Here is a 20,397-nt window from a genome sequence, read left to right as displayed (position 1 = left end):
CTTATAGAACTAGGGTAGACAGTCTGTTTTCAAGAAGACACTTCATATCAAGACTGCCCGTCACCATGGCACCTGTGAAACCCCCTGCAACGTCAGCATCCGCATCAGTGTCTCTCTCCGGTGGGATGATCAGATGACCACGTGAGGAGTACAGGGTGCAGGGAAAGGATGGAAGTTCCCCGCAGACTGATCTCGGAATACTTGTTCGCAATGGTACGATGGTAGAAGACTAGGAACATACATGGAATGGTGGAAAGGACCACACTGTAGAAATGGGGTGGCCCTGGCTCCTGCTCAAAGCGGTCTTGATTTCAGCACCCACAGGTGAGCCTGCAGCTTTGGTAATCTACAGTGCGCGGTCTGTCTGTGCCATGCAACTTGGTTTCAGGGTCAGTGAGCCAGCATTACAGAGCTGTCTTCAGGCTGTTACGTCTTCACTAAGTTCAGCCAACTGGATCTTAGTGTTGAAAAGACTTAGACAGCTTCCGGAGAGTAGGCATCTAAGTTTAAAGGGAAAAGTATTCTAAATCGTACCCTAGTTTAAAGTCTTTTTCTCTTGCTGTGATAGCACTTGTTAATTTTAGGCAACCCGAAATGATATCACTGGCGTAAGATGGAAAACATAATTTATAGAGAGCTTTCCTTGAGAAAGATCTTAGTGGCCTTCTTCCCGGGCTCGTTTCAATGAATAGAAACATTCACATGCGATTTTACACAGTAGGCCCATGTGACTTTTCTTTCAATTTAAAAAATTATCTAAGATGTCCCCGAGACTATTCTATTCCATGAACAGAGATAAATGACACCTTTTACAAATGCTGCAAAACATCCCATTATATTACCCTCATCCAATAGTAGCAGATTTTAGGGTATCTTGTTTAAACATCATTTCTTTTCCCGTTTAATTTCAGTCATTCTTTCCCTTCATATTTCTGAATTTGATTCCATGAGCTTTTCCTGCCTCAAACTTACATCAGGGCTCCTGTTGTTGTCTAGTATTTTTATAGTTCTTCTTTTGGGTTTAAACACACATCAGGAACTTGTTTCAATTACACAGTAAAGATGGCTAACCAGTTATCTCTTTCTCCACAGACCTGAAAATGCTTCCAGATCAATTTGGATTTCTTCCCAACCCCCCATTCTAATGGCTTCACCGTGCTATGCTCAGGCCCGTGTTTCTATCATTCCAACTTTGCCTGGGCATTCGATGCCATGTTCTTTCGGAGGAAACTTAGGGTCATTCATAATATCGTTCCGAGAGCCAAGGTTCATTTTCAGCTGCACACAGATTTCAGGAACGGTTTAGCACATTCGGCTCTCCTTCTGAAGAAGCTATGTCCACCATTTATTAAGCTTTTTTTGCTTCAGTAAGCCTATTATTTTACTTCAAGTCTTACTGGATTTGCTACTAGTCATTTTGTGGTTTTGGTTGCCTATCTGCACCTCTTTCTCCAATTTCTATTTTAACTCAGTGTTGGTAAGAAAGCTGATTGATTTTTTTATACTTGGCAATTTGGAAATTTACTGAACTCTTTAATTGTCATTTGGCTAGTTCACTTGAGTTCAAAGCACACTCTAACAGGCCAGGTGGTAGCAGCGGCACACGCCTTTAATCCCAGCACCCAGGAGGCAAAGGCAGGCATATTCCTGAGAGTGTGAGGCCAGCCTGGTCTACAGGGTGAGCTCCAGCCTGGACTACACACCCAGGACTACACAGAGAAACCCAGCATAGAAAAACCAGAACCAACCAAACCAAACCAAACAGAACACCATGTAATAAAACTTATCCTCTATTCAACTTGTATGTTGAGAAAGTCTGACATCCCACGCATTACCCTTGACCAGGCTGCATTTACTTTTCATTATTGCCCTCGTCCTGTGGCACACTTTCCATTCCCGTGAACTCTGACACCTGGGTCCTTCAGGGTTGTTTGGGTGTCAGCTCATCACCCCGTAACCTCCACTGCCACCTTACAGAAATCACTTCTTTCATTTACAACAACAGGGACTGGCGCTGGAGACCTTTTTGTTAAGGAAGACAAATATCACAATACTTAACTCAGGTGGAGTCTAAAAAGCGAATCGAACAACCTGAGAGAACAGTGGCGGCTACCAGAGCTTGGAGAGAACAGGGGAGAGGGAGGGCGAAGGTTGGTGATCCATCTGTATGAAGTTACAGATAGGGGCAAGAAGTTCTGGCATCCTAATGTAATAGTAGAGTGATTACAGATATAAATGCACTACATATTCAAATCTGAAAAATTCTAAATGTTTAAGGATACAGCTATGTTTTTTTTAATTTTTTTAAGGTTTCCTTACTTTATGTGTTTGAGTGTGTGCCTGCAAGTATGTCCTGTGTACAGCATTAGTATAGTGCCCAAAGAGGCCAGAGGAGGGTGTCAGCATTACTGATGGTTATGAGCCACCATGTGAGTGCTGGGGCTCAAACCCAGGTCCTCTACAAAAGCGGCCAGCGTTCTTAACCACTGAGCTGTTTCTCCATTCCTAGATTCACTGTGTTCAACCTGATTGAAGTAGTATATAAAGTATATGTATATTGAAATATTACATGGTATCCTGCCGTAGATGTATGTTTTATGTATGCTAAAAATAAATATGTTTTAAAAATTATATCGATTATTCCTGCTTTAATGTTCTTGAGGACAGGGTCTATGCCAAATACATCCCAACGTTTGTAACATAGTGTACTGTCTAACAATGTCGGTTACCGGCGCAAAGGCAAGTGTTTTAAAGACCACAAGTAAACTACAAACACCAGTAAAATTACCGAGTGGACAGCTGCTACTGCTTAGTATTTTCCTAGCTTCGCTTCTTTTTCTTTTTTTTCCTCCCCTAGTTTTTCATCTTGGTTTGTATTCTTCAGACCCAATGAATGATTACCAACAGACCTTAAGTGCACCAGAGAAGCTTATAGCCCTGTTGATGATGAACTCGGTCCTCATCTCTGTTACAGGCTTAAGTGAAGTTACTCATTTAGGCATTTCCACCGTGACACCATGGCAACACTGGTTCCCGGGAATGCAACTGAAAGCTGACATGAACCTCTAGTGTGTAAGGGGTAGTCTAGCTTTGTTACACTGGTAGTCACTGCCTTAAACAGGTGTGGTTGACTTAAGGAAAGAAATAGTAGAATTAATGAAGACACCAAATCATGCAGGAAAGCCAAGAGCCCATTCGTATTTAAAAAGCTGTTTCCAGTTTGCTCAGGCTGATAGAATTCTCTACACAAAGGCACCAAAGAGTGCTGAGAAGTAGGGCAGCTTCTTCAAAGACCAGTACTCCTTAGGGCTCTAACAAATCAGGTCATTCCTCTATAAAGGAGAAAACTGAAGGCCAGAGGAGAATGGTTCTCCCAAAGTGTCAAAGCATTGGCTGCAGAGCCAAAGTTGGAAGCAAAGCAAAGTTCAAAGCGGGGAAGGGAATTCTGGCTAACAGGACGCCAGGTCCTCCTCTTCCCATTCTCCCTGTTCAGGACACCCCTAAATGCACTTCAAACATATGCATTCAAGGGGCCAGGAAGATGGTTCAGTGGGTAAAGGGGCTTGCTGCCAACCCTGTACGACCTGAGTTTAAATTAAGAGGACCTGTGTGATGTAATGAGGGAGCTGACTCCACAAGTTTTCTTCTGACATATACAAGCATACACTAACATGTGTGCACACATACACATATAAAACATAAACAAAAATTATAAAAATAAGATGCCTTGAGCTTAAAAGGACCACACAGTTATTTTTTCTGTTCATTTATTCCATGAGTGACCGTTCTGCCTGCAGGGATGTCTGTGCATCATACTGCCTGGTGCCTGCAGAGGTCAGAAGAAGGTGTCAGATTTCTTGGAACTGGAGTTACGGACAGCTGTGAGCCACTATTTGGGTGCTGGAAACTGAACCCAGGTCCTCTGCAAGAGCACCATGTGCTCTTAGCTGTGGAGCCACCTTATTTCTAATTATGTGTATACGTGTATCTGCACACATCAGTGCAGGTGCCTACAGGAGACAGAGGGCTCAGATCCCCCCGAAACTGGAGTTACAGGTGGCCGTAAACCTCCAGCCATAGGTGCCGAGAACTGAACTCAGGTCCTTTGGAAGGGCAGGATGTGTTCTTAACAGCTGAAGCATCTCTCTAGGTCATCAGGGTCTCTCCCTGAGCCTGGAATCTACCACTAACTGGCTATATTGGCTGGTTCTGGAGATTCTGTCTCTACCTCCCCAACTCTGGGGTCAGAGGTGCACTCTATGGCACTTGGTTTCTCATGTGGGTGCTGGTTATCTGAACTCAGGGTGTCTTAGGGTTTTCATTGCTGTGAAGAGATGCCATGAACATGGCCACTTTTATAAAGGAAAACATTTAATTAGGGCTGGCTTTACAGGGTGAGAGGTTTAGTCCAATTGACAGGGCTGGAAACATGATTCCATGCTGTCAGACATGGTGCTGAAGAAGAAGCCAAGAATTTCATGTCTTGATTGGCAGGCAGCAGAGAGAGAGAGTGACACTGGGCTTGGCTTGAGCATCTGAAACCTCAAAGTCCACCCCCCAATGACACACTTCCTCCAACAAGGCCACACCTATTCCAACAAGGTCACATCTCCTAATAGTGGCACTCCCTATGAGACTATGGGGGCCATTTTTATTCCAACCACCACACAGTTTCTCATGATTGTTCTGTACAAATGAATATGTCTCCCCATCCCCTTAAAATATTTGTAATGATAATGCTATATCAGCACTTATCCGAGTATATGAAAAGCAATGAAAATAATTTTAGGACAGAACAGCAGTCATAAAATTCTACTGTTTTCAGGAGGGCAATTAAGCAGTAATTCTAGGTGCAGAAATTATTGTGACTATTGCCCGAAGCAGTCTTGTTATTTTATAGTCACAGCTTGTATTTGATCAAAAATTGGTTTTATTTACAGAAAGATTTAAGGGTATTTAAACTATTCTTGTCCACTTTATTCACCAAAATTGGCTTCAAACAACCCCAGGCTGTTTTCAAAACTTGAATTCTCTCTCAAAAGAAAAGGACTTGCCAACCCAGTGGCCATTCAATCAGGCTGGGAAAGTAATACTGCAAGAGAGATTTTCAAAAGATTTTGTGAAACTGCAGCATTCTTGGTCAAGATATCAGGTTCTGTTGGCACCTACTTTAAAACAGATAATATTCACATGCTCTTCAAACACATCAGTCCTCTAAAGAAACATTCTAAAGCTGGGTGCTGTGGTGCATGCCTATAATCCCTTCACTCTGGGAGGCTGAGGCAGGTGGATCTCTGTGAGTTCAAGGCCAGCCTGGTCTACAAAGTAAATACAGGACAACCAAGGCTACACAGAGAAACCCAGTCTCAAATAAAACAAACAAACAAAAAAAGAAACATTCTAGACTTGTGCAAAGAAGAACCAAACTATGGGATTTACTTTATTTCTTTATTTTATTGAGATAGAAACTCACTATGTAGCCCTGGCTTTCCTGGAACTTGCTACGTAGACCAGGCTGGCCTCAAAGTCACAGAAATCTGCCTGGCTCTGCCTCTTGGAGTGCTGGGACTAAAGGTGTATGCCATGATGCCTGGCTCCAACTATGGGCTTTCACATAGGGATTTTATGAGCAACTACTGTGTACATCACAAAGCGAAGCAGCAGCACAAAAATGTTCCCTTCTCTTCTGTCAGAACAGAGAGCAGGTAGACCTCTGTGAGTTCTAGGCCACCCTAGTCTACATAATAAGTTCCAAAACAGCCAGGGCTATTAGAGAGACTCTGTCTCAAAATCAATCAATCAAACAAACAAACAGGAATGAACTGATGCCTGGGACTGCTCAGTTGGGAACCTCTCCATCTGCTGAGCTCAGAAAGTCCACTAGCTAAGGTCATGAGACAACTGCGGTCTGGTGGTTTTGTTATAGTCAGAACTGTGCAGTCATCCTGTACGTAACTAACTATGCCGCAAAGAAACTCTGAAAGAGCGGGCTATGATAGTTATGCCTGCCACTTGCTAAGCTCTGCTGTCTGGATCTGTGTGACCGCCCTTCAACCTCATGTGACACCACCCCCAACCCAAAGTGCAAGACTTTTATCTGGTCATAGGTCACATAACAATGTTTTGGTCAAGGAGATAGTGCATATATCACAGTAGCCCATAAGACCAGAAAGGTCTCATATAGCACTTGCATTCAAGCACAAGGACAGGAGTTCAGATCCTTAGAACCCAGGGAGATGCTGAGAAAGTACGGTGGCCGGCCTGTCATTTCAGCCTCAGAGAGGAGAGACAGGACCCTCAGAGCAAGACTAGTAATGTTAGTAAGCCGTGGGTTAGAGAGAGGTCCACCTGAGAAATTAGAAGGCAGAATGATTGAGGATGAGTCCAGACATCAGTCTTGGGCCTCAGCATGCATGGGACACACATGTGAACATGTATCCTCACATGCACGTCCACACGCCTGCAAACAGGCACACGCACACAACTCACATACACGGGAGAATGCAAAAAAAAAATGTCATAAGGAATTCCTACTGCAAAGAGTCCCTGTGATATCGCAGCCTTACAACATGGTGTCATGATGTGGCATATGTTTATGGTGATGTTGGTACAAAGAATCTAATGTACGGCCAACTGCATAAAGACACAATACTACTATAAGGTACATAGTGTTTGATGATGAAAACAAACTAATATTTACTGTTGTGCTTTTTATTCTCTCTAAATTTACTCTCTCGTTAAAAAAAAAAAAAGGATTAGTATCAGTGTGGCAGGCTACACCCTCTGTGTTTAACAAGTCCCTTGATTGCATCACCTTCTCTTGTGCTGAATTTAATCTCTTACTATCTCCCTCGCCGAGGCCCCGGAGGTCAACAGATTAGACCATTACAAGAAAGAACCCAAGGGCTTGGCTGTGCAGCAGGACCCGACAGTGCATGTCTTCAAATGTGTTCCCGTCGCTGCCCAACACAAGACTGTATGTCCGTGTGAAATTCAACGCTCTAAGGAGAACAAAACAAAACACGTGATTCTGGCCTTAAGTAACAGTAGAATAAAAATCTTTGCTTTATTCTGTTAGAAGAAGTGTGGTATGCCGGAAGTTACGCACAAAGACCAGAAAGGCACTGGAGCTCCTTCTCTTGGATTTAACATGTCCAGAAAACTTGGCATGTCAAAACCTAGGATTCACAGTGATAAGGCTCAGTGCTGGGAGTCAGGGGGTGAGGATTAGGTGTCCTGGGTAAGAGCACAGGGCAACAGGTGTCATAAAAACCACTTGCTAATGTTGAAAGAAGTCGGGTGTCACGAACACAGCACATGTGAATTTCCGAGGAGAGAACGCAAAGCTGAAAGCCATGGAAGAGACTCCTTGGGGTCACAGGACAGATAGCTGTATGCTGCTGGAAGAACTGAAACCTGCCGGCTTTCAGCAACTTCCTTACCATGTATTGCATCTCTCTCCAGCCCCCTCCTCATATGTCCCAGACCCTTAGCGATGACCAACCCAGATACAATTTATGAAGCGCTGAGAAACGCCAGGCCTGAGCCAAGCGCATTTAGGATCCCCACTTAAACTTCAAAGGGAGGTGATACAACAGCTGCTCAGCCCCGTGCCAGGGCCTTTCTCTTGGAACTGGGCTTCTTAACATTTCCAGTCTATGGCCTCAACAATCCTCACAGGAACAAGCTGTGATAAAGACACACTTGCCCTCATGTGGGCTCGCAGACTACTGACCCAGTGGAGCGTAAAAGATGCCATTTCCCTGGAATCCCCTGCTGCAGGGAGGTGTCTGAGCCCCAAGGCAGCCAGGAGGGGACCTTGTCTCTCACAAAGTTTATACTAGCAACTGAACTGGGGTTGTCGAATTTGATGCCTTAGAGATGAACACACACACATACATGGACAGGAGGATAATAGGATAATAGGTTCTTGTACTGAGTGGGAACTTTCAAAGTTCAAAATCAAACACTAGAGAAATCAGGTTACACTTTAGGACTGGCTTTCATCTTTTCTTGTTTCCAACTCAAGACCACTTCTTAGCTCTTTACTTCGACTGTCAAGTACACCCAGCGTGCCACACCCAAAAAATACTAATATAGCTTTAATAACAGAGCCTGTGAGGCAGCCCAGAGCAGAAAGCCCCATATCACACCTGACGATCTGAGTTTGAGTCCCAGGACCCCAATGAAGTTAGTCAGAGAAAAATCAACTCTGGAAAGTTTTCCTCTGGCCATGCGCGCACACACACACACACACACACACACACACACACACACACACAGTCACACACAGGCACGCACAGGCACGCACGTGCGCACAGATGTGTACTTGCTGCTCCTCCGGAAGACCTGGTTTAATTCCTAGCATGCATGTAATAGCTCACGACCATCTGTAACTTCACTCCCAGGGAGTCTGATGTCCTCTTTTGGCCTCTGAAAGCACCAGGCATATGCTTGACATACATAGATACAGGCATAAATAAATATATAAATAAAAATAAATCTTTAAAAAATTTCAAGTTTGAGTAAAAATGAGTAACTTGCAGTGAAATTTGCCTATAAAACTTTACAACGCCTTAAAACCTTTATTACATTTAAAATTTAATGTATGTGTTGTGTGCGTGTGTGTGAGACTTGTGTGTATGGAGGCCAGAGGCATCAGATCCCACCACAGCTGGAGTTTGGGCTGCCTGAAGTAGGGGTTAGAAATCAAAATCTGGGGTCCTCTGGAAGAGCAGTATGAGATCTTACCCAATGAGGCATCTCTCTAGCCCCAGGGTATGATGCATGGATACCTCAGGTATGCAGTTCAGTGGCAAGAGAGTCCACAGCCTCCATGTCTAGCACCATGACTGAATAAGCAGTAGCTATTGGGCAAGCAAACGTACCTAAAAATAACTGACAGAAAGTCTGATTCACACCATGAATATTCGGCGTTTCCCCTGACACAGTCAGGCTGAATGCCAGACGTAAGCTTGCCAGGTTTCTTAATTAGGGAGCCACAGGTCTCAGCCTCCCTGGCTCACCAGCAAGCCATTATTAAAGTGAACATTTGTAAGTCACTGAGAAATTTAGTGAGGGGAAAAATGTAACGAGTTTATAACCCTTACCCACCTAGGGTAAAGATACCCAAGAGAGGAGCATGTGGGTTGATATATGCCAGCAATTTATGGCAGCACTTGGTACAAACTGAACCTTCAACAGACGAGTAATTATTAGGACAGCAGCGGCTAAATTCCATCAAGTGACCACATATCTACCAGGAAGGTAGATTGTGATAGCCAGGAACATTATAAGCATAGGAAAATTTGAGTTAATTTCTAGAGATAAAAGAAAAAGAAGAGAGAAAAAAAAACTATATAAAGAAGCAGAGGCAAGGAGAGGGAGCCAGATGAGGTAACTCAACTCCCTATTCCTTCTTCGTAATCTCTCTCTTTCCTCTCTTTTAGTTTTACTGGAATATTTTCAAATTTTAATTTCTCTATTATTATTTTTGGTGCTGGGCCTCAAATCAGCTATTTAAGGAGTCTTCTGCTGAGATAACATTACCCCTAGTCTTCAATTAATAGTTTAAAGGTATTTGTTCTTATTTTATGAGTATGAGTGTTTTGTTTGCATGTATGAAGTTGTGCCGTGCGTGTGTCAGGTGCCCATGGAGGCCAGAAGAGGGCATCAGACCTCCTGGGACTGGAGTTACAGTTGGAAGGTACCATGCGGGTGCTGGGAACTAAACCTGGGTTCTCTGCAAGCACTGCCAGTGCCCTTAACCTCTGAGCCATCTCTCCAGCCCCCTTAATCGATATTTTAAAAGGGCTAATTATGACTACATGTATTTATGAGGCATATACATATATACAGACATACATACATATAAAACATGGAGTGAGAAAAATCAAACTAATTAACATATTCAGCACCTCATCCATTATTTTTTTTGGGATGACACTTTGATATTTTCTTCTCTGAAATATAAAGTTATTTGTTACTTTGGTGACATAAATGTGCGCTATGTTGCTATGTTGGGTAGCAACGTATCTCACATTACTTTTGCCATCCATCTGAAGTGCTGTCCTCTTTATTACAAACTACATTCATTGTGTGTGTGTGTGTGTGTGTGTGTGTGTGTGTGTACCACATACATGTGTGAAGGTCACAGGACAACTTCTGGGAGTCAGTCATGTCTTTCTACTGTGTGGGACCCAAGGATCAAACTCAGGTCGTCAGCTGCCCTTATGCTTTACCTTGTCAGCCCTGAAACTCTGTGGTCTGACCACTCCCCATTCCTTCCCACTCCATTCTCTGGCTAACTATCATTCTACTTCTGTGACGTCATGCGGTATTTGTCGTTCTTAGCTTGGCTTATTTCACTAAGCGTAATGTCTTCTTCGTTTATTCACATGTTTATTGAAATCACATGAGTTTCTTCCCCTTTGAAGCCAAACAGCATCACCATGCCATGTTTTCTGTTGTGCATGTGGACTACATTTTCTTTACCCCTTCATTCATTAATGGGTAAAGGCTAATTCTCCAGCTTCACTGCTGGGAATGGTTTTGAGACGAACATGGGGAGTGCTGCGTGTTAGCCCTTTAGTGCAGGGCTGTTAGTATGACCAGCTCACAGTTGGTTTTACTTCTGGTGACTAAGAGTAGGAAAGGAGGTTGAGATGGTCGATCAGTGTCCAGAAGTAGAAGGACCTTAGAACACCAGTAAGAAGGTCTGTGTTTTAGAGTAGGTCACGGAGAGCCACTCTGGTGTATAACTTCTGGAGGACCAGGAATAAATTACCACCCAGAGTTTACATCCAGAGAGAGAGGAGAGAGGCTTAACTCTGAGCTTCTGTTGTATCAGTGCTGTCTAGCTTCTCAGAGCAACAATGCTCTTATTTGTAAAATGCAGATACAACGATGCAGAACTCATTCTATGTTCGAGTGAAGGTGAAGTATTGAGCATCTCCCCTTTTACATAGAGGGCGTACTTAGCAACACCAAGTATTGCCTAGGAGGCTAGGTGCCCGGCCACAAGGTGGCTGTGGTTATAGTGCATTCTAATGCTTTTCTGTAAATGTTTACCTAGATACCTGGAAGGCCGCAGAAGTAAAGCATAAACAGATGGCAAGCTAACATGATTCCATGTGATATTATCACACTACCACCACCCAACAATGTCATTCCCTCTTTAAGTAACTCTTATCTTGATGCCAGAGCAAGAGCTGAAGAGCTCCAGAAAAGCTCAGAAATCTAGATGGAAGCAAAAGTGACTTTGGCAGCCTTAGGAAACGCTACCTTGTAGAATCAAATAAGTTAGCAAATTTTGCAACAGTTTACCGAAGACAGCAATAGGCAAACATGTTAACCACAGGGAAGATTGAGTTGACGATCAAACTTTTTATGGCACCTTGTCATAAAATGTAGCCATGGCCACATTCATGCCTTGCCCATCCCACAGGCTCTTTCGAGTTCCAGAATGACACAAGCAAACCACATTTGTCCTCCAACTAACCACCGTGATTGTACAGCAGGTAATGCAGTATTTGTTGAACTGAAACAAATTTGTGAAATGGATCATCCCAAATGAAAGGGTGTATCTGAGCTATGAGCTTTCGGTGTGGTCAGGCTTATTATTTTCTATGAAAACATTTCCCTAATATCTAAGCTTTGATGACCAAAACTCGTATCTGTGCCATGATAGAGTTTTCAATCAATCCAAAGGTATCTGAGGACCTAGACACCTGGGACACAAAGATTTCAAAGCTTGGCAGACTTGAGTCATACTTCTCTGTATGTGTAACTGTAGATTTCCTTGGGCGAGTCTTGGAGTAGGGGTTTCAAGAGCCAGGCTCTCTAGTCCTGCTTCTGACCCTCAGTGCTCTAGTCACAGACAATGTATGGTAAAAGGACTATCCATACTGAGTTTTCTTCATATATATATATGACAAAGAGCAAAGGAAATGGGTGCTTAATAGTTCATCTTTTTCTTAGAGCTAAGTTATTTGTTTGGTCACTTGGTTAGTTTTTGTTTTCTTGAGTCAGGGTCTTTCTGTGTAGCCCTGGCTGTCCTGGAACTCATGGAGAGCCTCCTGTCTCTTCCTCTCAAGTGCTAGGAGTAAAGGCATGTACCATGCCTAGTCATAGAGCTAAATTCTTATTGTAGAGTTAGGATTTTATTTGGGAGTAAGGAAAAAAAAACATTGTATGAGAGTTTTTCTTCTGGTAACCTTTCCCCTTTAGCATAATAAATACTGCTTTTTAACCAAGTGAAGGATGAGGAACATTAGCTTAAGATACTGGACACTGGATGACAAAGAGCTGTCAGAAGGGTAGAGACCCAGGAGACGGTATGGCCACAGCCTTGAAACCACCGAACAAAGCGACTAACAAATGTTCTTCCCAAATTTCCACGTAAACACAATTGATAGAGCAATGGTTCTTGACCTTCCCAAGGCTGCAATTCTCTAATACAGTTCCTCATGTTGTGGTGACCCCATCCATAAAATTATTTTCATTGCTACTTCACAACTGTAATTTTGCTACTGTTATAAATCATAAGTAAGTATCTGTGTTTTCTAATGGTTTTAGGTAACCTCTGGGAAAGGGTCATTTGACCTCTGAAGGAGTCATGACCCACAGGTTGAGAAATGATGATCTGGAGTCTGCAGTCATGTATGAAACTCCTCATGTGGAGCAGAGATTCACAAACAAAACAACAAAATGCTTGACTGATGAAATGATGGTAATGGAGACTGAGTCTTCACTATTAGAAATCATCACTGACAGTAGTATCAATAAAACATTTTAGGCTGCCCAACAACTTAATACCTTGAAATAAAATTGGGCTTATTTAGATATTGATTGTGTCATTAGTTAATGTTTCAGTGGTACGGTGATGAACAAATCAGTAAATAGTGAAAGGTTTTTTTCTTTTAAAAAGAGGAACAAAAATAACAATTGTTCAAAAACCACACTTCTGGGTTATTAAAAGGGCCTTCAAGAAAGGGAAGAAAGTTTCCTTATGGGTGTAAATCCTTGTGATGGAATATTTGACTTTACAGTTTGATGACTTTAAAGTTTGATGACTTTATAGGTAAGATAATGTGCAAATCCAATATTCATGTAAATGCTTTAAGAGAACAGGCACAGCAATATTTGAAATGTTTTGTCTTCATACATATTTCCATGTTCCTTGACCTTCCACAACACTGTAAATGGTGGTTGTGAGGTGTGTGTGTTGGTGTGTGTGCAGACTTTGAGGGAAAGATCAAGCATGCTTGTTTCCAGCTACTTTTCTCTTAGGTGGAAACAGTGAGTAGGAACATAGAGAGCCAAGCCACAAGCTCTGAATCAAATAAAAGACATGTTATCGTAAAGCAACCAACAGATTACATCCAAAAACCAAAGACGCCTGGCTCTCCCCGGAGGTCATTCAGAAACAGAAGGACTGAAGCAAATTCTAGCATGGTTTCTTGGCTTGGCTCCAAGATCTGAGGAGTTTCCCAAAATCTCTTTTGGGAATTAGAAAGCATCAACTATAATTTCGGATCCAATAATTTTCATCACCACTGGATTGCCGGGCAGACAATGCATTCTTCAATGAGGGAAGGAAAGGAAGAGACAGGAAGGGAGAGCGGGAAAGAAAGAGCTGGAGATGGATGGAGACAGGCAGACAGACACAGAGAGAGAAGGAAAGAGGAAAGAGAGAGAGATACAGAGAGACAAAAAGAGCGAGAGACAGAATGATGGAGGGATATATGATATATATATATATAATATGATATATATATATATATTTATGGGCTGTCTCTACAGAAGTTCAGAAAGCCTTTCCCATCAGAACGCAGGCTAACAATTCTGTCTGGGCGCGTCCAGCAGAGGTCACTTACTGGGCCTGGCCAACTTTGCCTTCTCTCTTGACGAGCACTTTGGCGGGCTTGGCGTCCTCCACCTCTTGCTGGAGCTCAGTCATCAGGTCTGCTTCCCGGGCGCACCCCAGGACTCGGCTTCTCACTCGGGGCTCCCCGCTCCCGGCCCTCCCGCGCCCTAATTCTGCGCATCCAGGCGGCCGATCTCCGGGGCCTCCAACCTGGACACGTTGGAGCCGGCGCGATTGGTCCGAGCCAGGCTGGAAGAGTCCAGAGGGAGGGAAGGGGAGGGTCGAAGCAAAGTGACAGCCCTTTTCCCCAACCCAGGAGGCAGAGACAGAGCAAATGGAAACCTGTTGAACTTGTCTTTCTGGGAGAGGACTCTAATTGGCCAAGCAGGTGAAACATTTGCCTAACAAGACACAGCGCAGTAGCCGCCTGTTGCTCTGGGTCGTATCTCTCTCTCCTGCCCAGCGGGTGAACAGGGGAGGGAGGGGGCTAAGCGAGGGTGGCAGTCTGGGCAGCAAGCCTGTGCAGGAAGTGGACCGCACTGGGTGGGTGCTGGCTCACAACAGTGCCCTGCGGGCGGGTCCACTTCCCCGCCCAAATTATCCACACAGAGTATTGCCTCTCTGTGCTAACAATACAGCCCCTCGGTTTGTCAGGTAGGGGGACAAAGGGAGTAAGTATTCACCTCTTAAACCCTGTCCAGTTCTTCGGTGGATAAGAGATGGGAGAGGCAGGGCAACAAGCATCGAAACTTCCTCAGCAGTCTTGGCTGGGTGTGGGTTGGCTGAATAATACTTCATTACCATGTATCCATCTTCCACGGCAGATGTTGTGTTTTTATTTCTCCACGGTTGGTCATTTGGGGGCGCCCGCCTTCCGTCGTTCTCAAGGATGCTGCTAGGATCTGGTGTCCAAGTGTCTGTTTAAGTCCCTGCTTCCATGCCTTTGCTGGGTCACGTGGTTCTCGGTGTTTAACCTTCTGCAAAGCCTTTGTCAGGGCTGTTTTGACACAAGAATAGGGTGAGTATGCAAGGTAATCCTTACAGCTGAGTTAAAGAGCGCTGAAATCCTCCTTCAGCATCTCTGATTAGGACTTCGGTAAGTGAGGCAGAGCGAGGGGAGGCCAGAGAGGTGGATTGTAGGTAAAGTACCAGAAGGAGTAAGAAACTTACATTATTTTACTTGCTAAGTTTTTGTTCGTTTCTTTGGTTGATTGGTTCTTCGAGACAGGCTTTCTCTGTGTAACAAGCTTGTGTAACTATCCTGGACATCCTTTGTAGACCAGGCTGGCCTTGAACTCATAGAGATCCGAATGCCTCTGCCTCCTGAGTGCTAGGATTAAAAGTGTGCACCACCACACTCGGCCTGCTTGCTAAGTTTTTAATTACATCCCCAAACAACTAATTTGTTTATTCTTCCAGTTTTTTTTTAATTTTTATAAACTGTATTATAAAATTGCAAATAAATAGCGTCACACAGAAAAGTTAACCAAACTCTGTACAACTCAGCGAACTTCTCCACAGTTAGAATTGGCATCTGGCTGGGTGCTGGTGGCACATGCCTGGGAGGCAAAGGCAGGCCGATCTCTGTAAGTTCGAGGTCAGCCTGGTCTACAGAGATAGTTCCAGGACAGCCAGGGCTACACAGAGAAACTCCAATATATTATGTCTTCCTTAGAACTCATGTGCACTACCCGTGTTGGTCTCTCCTTATCTCTTAATATTTAGACTTCCTCGTTCCCTTTTCATGTCGTACTGTATCCACATGCACATTTGTTTACGTATTCCCATGTATTATTGACTTAATTCGACATATGAGAAAGAACATGTGGTTTCTTTTTTTTTTTCTGAGATTGTATAATTTTGCGTAATATTATATGTTCTAAATCTATTTTTCTACAAATTTTATAGCTTCCTTTTCCTTTAGGACTGAGTAGTACTTCTTTACATATTATAGATATGTGCTATATTTTATGATCCACTCATTCATTTATGAACAAGGAGGTTGATTCCAATTCTTTGCTACAGCAAATAATGCAGCAATAAACATGGGGGTGTAAACGTCTCTGTGATAGGATATGGAGTTATCTGGACATATACCCAGGAATTAAATAGCTGGATCATATGGTAATTCTATTTCTTTCTTTTTTTTTTTTTTTTGAGAAATCTCCAAACTGATTTTCACAATGGCTGTATTAATTTGAACTTCCACCAAAAGTGAATAAGGGTTCTCTTTGAATTATTGTGCAATAAAATCAAGCACGGTATATAAAATGTAGCCTCAGGGGCTGGAGAGATGGCTCAGTGGTCAAGAGCACTGGATGTTCTTCCAGAGGTCCCAAGTTGAGTTCAACTCCCAGCATTCACATGGCAGCTCACAACTGTCTGTAACTTCAGTTCCAGAGGATCTGGCACTCCTGCAGACACGCATGCAGAACACCAGTGCACATAAAAAAAAAATCTTAAAAACAAATGTGGCATCAGCCAAACAATAGCGAAGTCTCACGTGGCAGCACAGAGGCAGAAGATATTGCTGAAATGTGTTTTTGGAGGCTCTTTGACTTTGTGCTGGTATGAAGCTCATTGCTTTTCTTCCTTCAGGCCTCTGGAAATCTAACTTTTTTTTTTTTTTTTGTAATATCAAAGAAGAATTCCAACACAGTTCTTCCAGTTATTGAAATAACTGTTAGAAAATCTGAAGTCCTCATCTTTTTGGAGGTAGAAACTTTAAGTGGTTTAGAATACTGGTCCAGTGTTGACCTTTATTTAGCATTGGTCAGATGCACTGCACATCCGTCACGAGCTGAAGGGCAGAGGTCAAAGCATGAGTTTGGAAATCTGAGTGGAGAAGTGACTGTGGTGTGCGATCAAGTGGTTACCTAATTCACAGTGTGTGGCAGGTGTATAGCTATTAGTCAATATGACATTCATTAACTGACTTCTCAGGCCAGTAAGGTCACTCACAGCCTGATGATACATTTTGGAAGATGCCTATGATTTTTCAAGAGGAAAACTGGAGGCTCTGGAATAATTTACCCGTGCCCAGTATTCAGGATCAAAGCATCCCAGAAACACTTCGCGGCCCATTCCTGTTTTCAATTACAGTCCGTTATCTGAGGAGAGAATGGGAAGATGTTCAGTTAAGAAGAAAGCTGTTAAGAAGAAGAAAACAGTGAAGAGCTTAATTCTCAGATCAGACTAAAAAAAAAAGTTGTAAGAATTGAACTTGAGAAATATTACTGGGGGCTAATCACTTTTGAATGCGTTGTATTAAATAGGGAAGTCTGGTGAACACATCCTTTACAGTAGAAGAGTATGTCGTGGGCCGTGGAAGCACCTGCTGTGGAGCCTTTAAAATAACAAGGCGTTGGGTGGGGCCACCCCTGGACTGGTGGTCCTGGATTCTAAAAGAAAGTAGGCGGGGCAATCCACTGGGAACAAGCCAGTAGGCGGCACCCCTCAGTGACCTCTGCATCAGCTCCTGACTCCAGGTTTCTGTCGTTGGAGCTCCTGTCTTGATTTCCCTCAGTGGTCAACAGTGATGTGGAGGTATAAGCCAAATAAACCCTTTCTACCCCCACACCCTCCAAAAAACAGTATTTCCCAACTGGGGTAATAGTGTATACGGGGACATTTAACCACATTTACTACACAGGATGAGAAGAAAGGGCAGAGAGTGGTACAAGTCCCAGTTCAAGACTACTAGCGTATATCTGGCGCCACAAGAACAGAGCAATGCAAAAGCTCCCTCCTTTCAGTGCTCTTTTAACTTTTTTTTTTTTTTAAGGCAAGGTCTAGAGTCCAACTAGCCTTGAACTCTCACCACATCTGGCTTGGATGTGGCGTTAAGTGTTGAACTCCAGAGCCTTGTGCGTGCCAGCCGGGCACTGTACCAACTGAAGTACATCTCAGCCCGTTGTTTCAGGACTCCTCAGAAAGAAAACAAATGGTGCCACATACTGTGGTTTAGATGAGTGTTCCCTCAAGGCCCACATGTTAAAAAGCACAATGCCCAACTCATGGCAGGATGAGAGAGGTGGTAAATCCTTAGCCATGAGACCTAATGGGATGAAATTAGGCCACAGGGGGCCTAGTCTCAAGATTACCGTGAGCTGGCTCTTCCTACTGTCTCTCTTTTGCTTTTCCAGCTCCCAGAGGTAAGCAGTTTCCTCCGGCAGACTCTCTCACCGTTCTCCACGTCCCCTTAGCAGCTTCCAAAATAACGATACAACTGATCGTGAACTGAAATCTTCAGTACTGTGAAACCAAGATTAACCTGTCTCTTTTCTGTGAGCTGATTATCTCAGTTATTTTGCTATATTAATGAGAAGCTAGCGGACCCCGTAAACGATAAATTAAATAAATTTAGAATAAATTTTAAAATGCATGTCTGTTTTCTAAATAGTAAATGTTATTGACCACTGCTTCCAGGTGCCCACTACTCCCGGCTCTTACAATCTTTCTGTCACCTCTTCCGCTGTGCTCCCTGAGCCCTGGGGGAAGGGGATGTGATATAGATGTCCTGTTCAGAACTGAGTACCCCCTAGTCTCTTATTCTCTGTGTGTTGGCCAGCTTTGGGCCTCTGTAGTAGTTGTCATGTTTGGCAAAAAGAAGCTCCTCTCGTGAGGACTGAGAAGGGCACTTACCTATGGGTATAAAGGCAAGCATTTAGGGGGAAGTTTACTACTGTGTCCATCTGGAAGAGTCGTAGTATTAGATTTTCCCCAAGAGCCTATGACCTAGATAGTCAGGTTTTTGACCTAGTTAACAGTACCAGGCAACAGTGCCAACTTCTTAACACTACGTCAGTGTAGCCGTTTCTGCTTCGGTTAGATCCTTTTCTTGGATCTGTTTCACATATTTGTGCTTTGTCTTCACTTTTACTGGGGAAAATGGGAAACCGTTGCCCACCGCACACTAAACACAATTTAACGGTCAAGCCTCCATCACTTTTAAAAGACGAGTCTGATCTTCAGGGAGTTTAGTCGCTCAACAATAATGACAAAAACTAAACAAAACAAGAATGAACCAGTGCTCCTTAGAAGATGAAGACTCAGTTCTCTTGCCCACCGGGGGAGTTCTTGTAGGACTATGAAAGCTGGAATAATGCAAAAACACATTTTGTTGATGTTGAAGAACACATGCTATGTTGGAGTGTGTTGGAAAAAAGTCCCAGTAGGGGCTAACAGGGGTGGAAACGGTATTTGTGGAGAAACAACTTGTAAAAATGCAGAGAACAATGGACCACGGGGTGCCCAACCCCAATTTGTATACCTATAGTGCAACCCCTATATCCACGACTCAGGGAATGCTATGGAAGAGACTGACTGTAGGTATCAGAGGATCAGGATGTCTTCTGTATGACTGTGTCTTCTATGCATGGCAGGAGAGCTGCACCTATGTAATCTCAACAATATAATTACCCAAACAAGACTCGTGTGAAAATTCTAATTGATATGTGTCTTAGTCAGTGTTTCTATTGCTGTGAAGAGACACCATGACCGTAGCAACTCTTATGAAGGACAGCATTTAATTGGATCTGGCTTATAGTTTCAGAGGTTTAGTCCATTACTGTCCTGGCAGGAAGCATGGTGGCGTGTAGGCAGCCATGGTGCTGGAGATGGAGCTTAGAGTTTTACATCTGGATTGGCAGGCAGCAGGAGAAGAGAGACATTGGGGCTGGCCTGAGCATCTGAAACTTCAAAGCCCACCCTCAGCCTTCCAACAAAGCCATGCCTACTCCAACAAGGCCACACTTCCTAATAGTGTCCCTCCCTGGTGACCAAGCATTCAAATCTATTAACGTATGGGACCATACCTACTCAAACCACCCCAACATGTCACTATGAGTGGAAGAAATTTTCCATGCCTAGATGAAGTGCTGCAGACAATCAATGGCTGCTGGGAAAGGGAGAATCAGTTCTCTCCAGGGACGGTTGCCTTGTAGGTTATCTAATTCCGAGTGATTGGCCCTAAACACATGTGTAGATGAGCAACATGAAATGACCTCAGGAACTTGTGTGTGCATGCATGTATTTGTAATTGTACACATATTATGTGTGTATTCATATACACATGGATTACGTATGTTTGCATGTGTGTAACAATAAAGGTGTAAGAAGAGGTTATGGACTTGAGAGAGAGTGGGTGGATACAGGAGGAACTGGAGGGACAGACGGAAGAGTGGGAGTGACGTATGTATAATTCTCACTTATGAAATTCTCAAGAACATAGAAACTTAAATTAAAAATAGCTGTATTCATAGAGAAGGAGATGTTTGAACTTAGAGTTATTTTTGGTGGCTGTATTTTGAGGTTTCCAGTTGTTTTATAACCAACCGTTTGAAACTGTAGGGGTTTCAACAATAATTTATTATTATCTCTCATAGTTTTATAAGTTTGATTATGCTCAGCTAGATGCTTGGGTACAATAACAGGAGCCCAGAGACGGATCATTCAAAGACTCAACTGAACAGGATATGCTAGTGTCGGGAGCCGCTCCCGCCATTACAAGATGGCGCCGGCTTCCTGCT

The 20,397-nt window shown here is 43.4% G+C and overlaps 1 protein-coding gene and 1 long non-coding RNA gene across 3 annotated transcripts in view; one reads left to right on the top strand and one right to left on the bottom strand.

Annotated features, from left to right (window-relative positions):
- Gramd2b (GRAM domain containing 2B) overlaps nucleotides 1-20,397 on the bottom strand; it is a 94,992-nt gene that overhangs the window by 44,370 nt on the left and 30,225 nt on the right. Inside the window, exon 1 of one of the 2 annotated variants that reach the window (XM_055622571.1) lies at nucleotides 13,878-14,055. The exons of the other annotated variant lie outside the window; for it this stretch is intronic. Coding sequence (XP_055478546.1) covers nucleotides 13,878-13,960 — 83 coding nt within the window. The 5' untranslated portion in view covers nucleotides 13,961-14,055. Of the gene's footprint in view, nucleotides 1-13,877; nucleotides 14,056-20,397 lie in introns of those variants that run through there. 2 annotated transcript variants of the gene reach the window in all.
- Nucleotides 14,191-18,219, top strand: LOC129687937 (uncharacterized). The gene is made up of 3 exons (XR_008721847.1): nucleotides 14,191-14,255; nucleotides 14,692-14,885; nucleotides 18,013-18,219. It is a non-coding gene; the product is annotated as an uncharacterized LOC129687937 (long non-coding RNA).

The sequence above is a fragment of the Psammomys obesus genome, unplaced genomic scaffold, assembly GCF_907164565.1.
Source record: "Psammomys obesus unplaced genomic scaffold, mPsaObe1.curated_primary_1811, whole genome shotgun sequence".
Classification (NCBI taxonomy): domain Eukaryota; kingdom Metazoa; phylum Chordata; class Mammalia; order Rodentia; family Muridae; genus Psammomys; species Psammomys obesus.
This window is presented reverse-complemented; position numbering and strand designations above follow the sequence as displayed.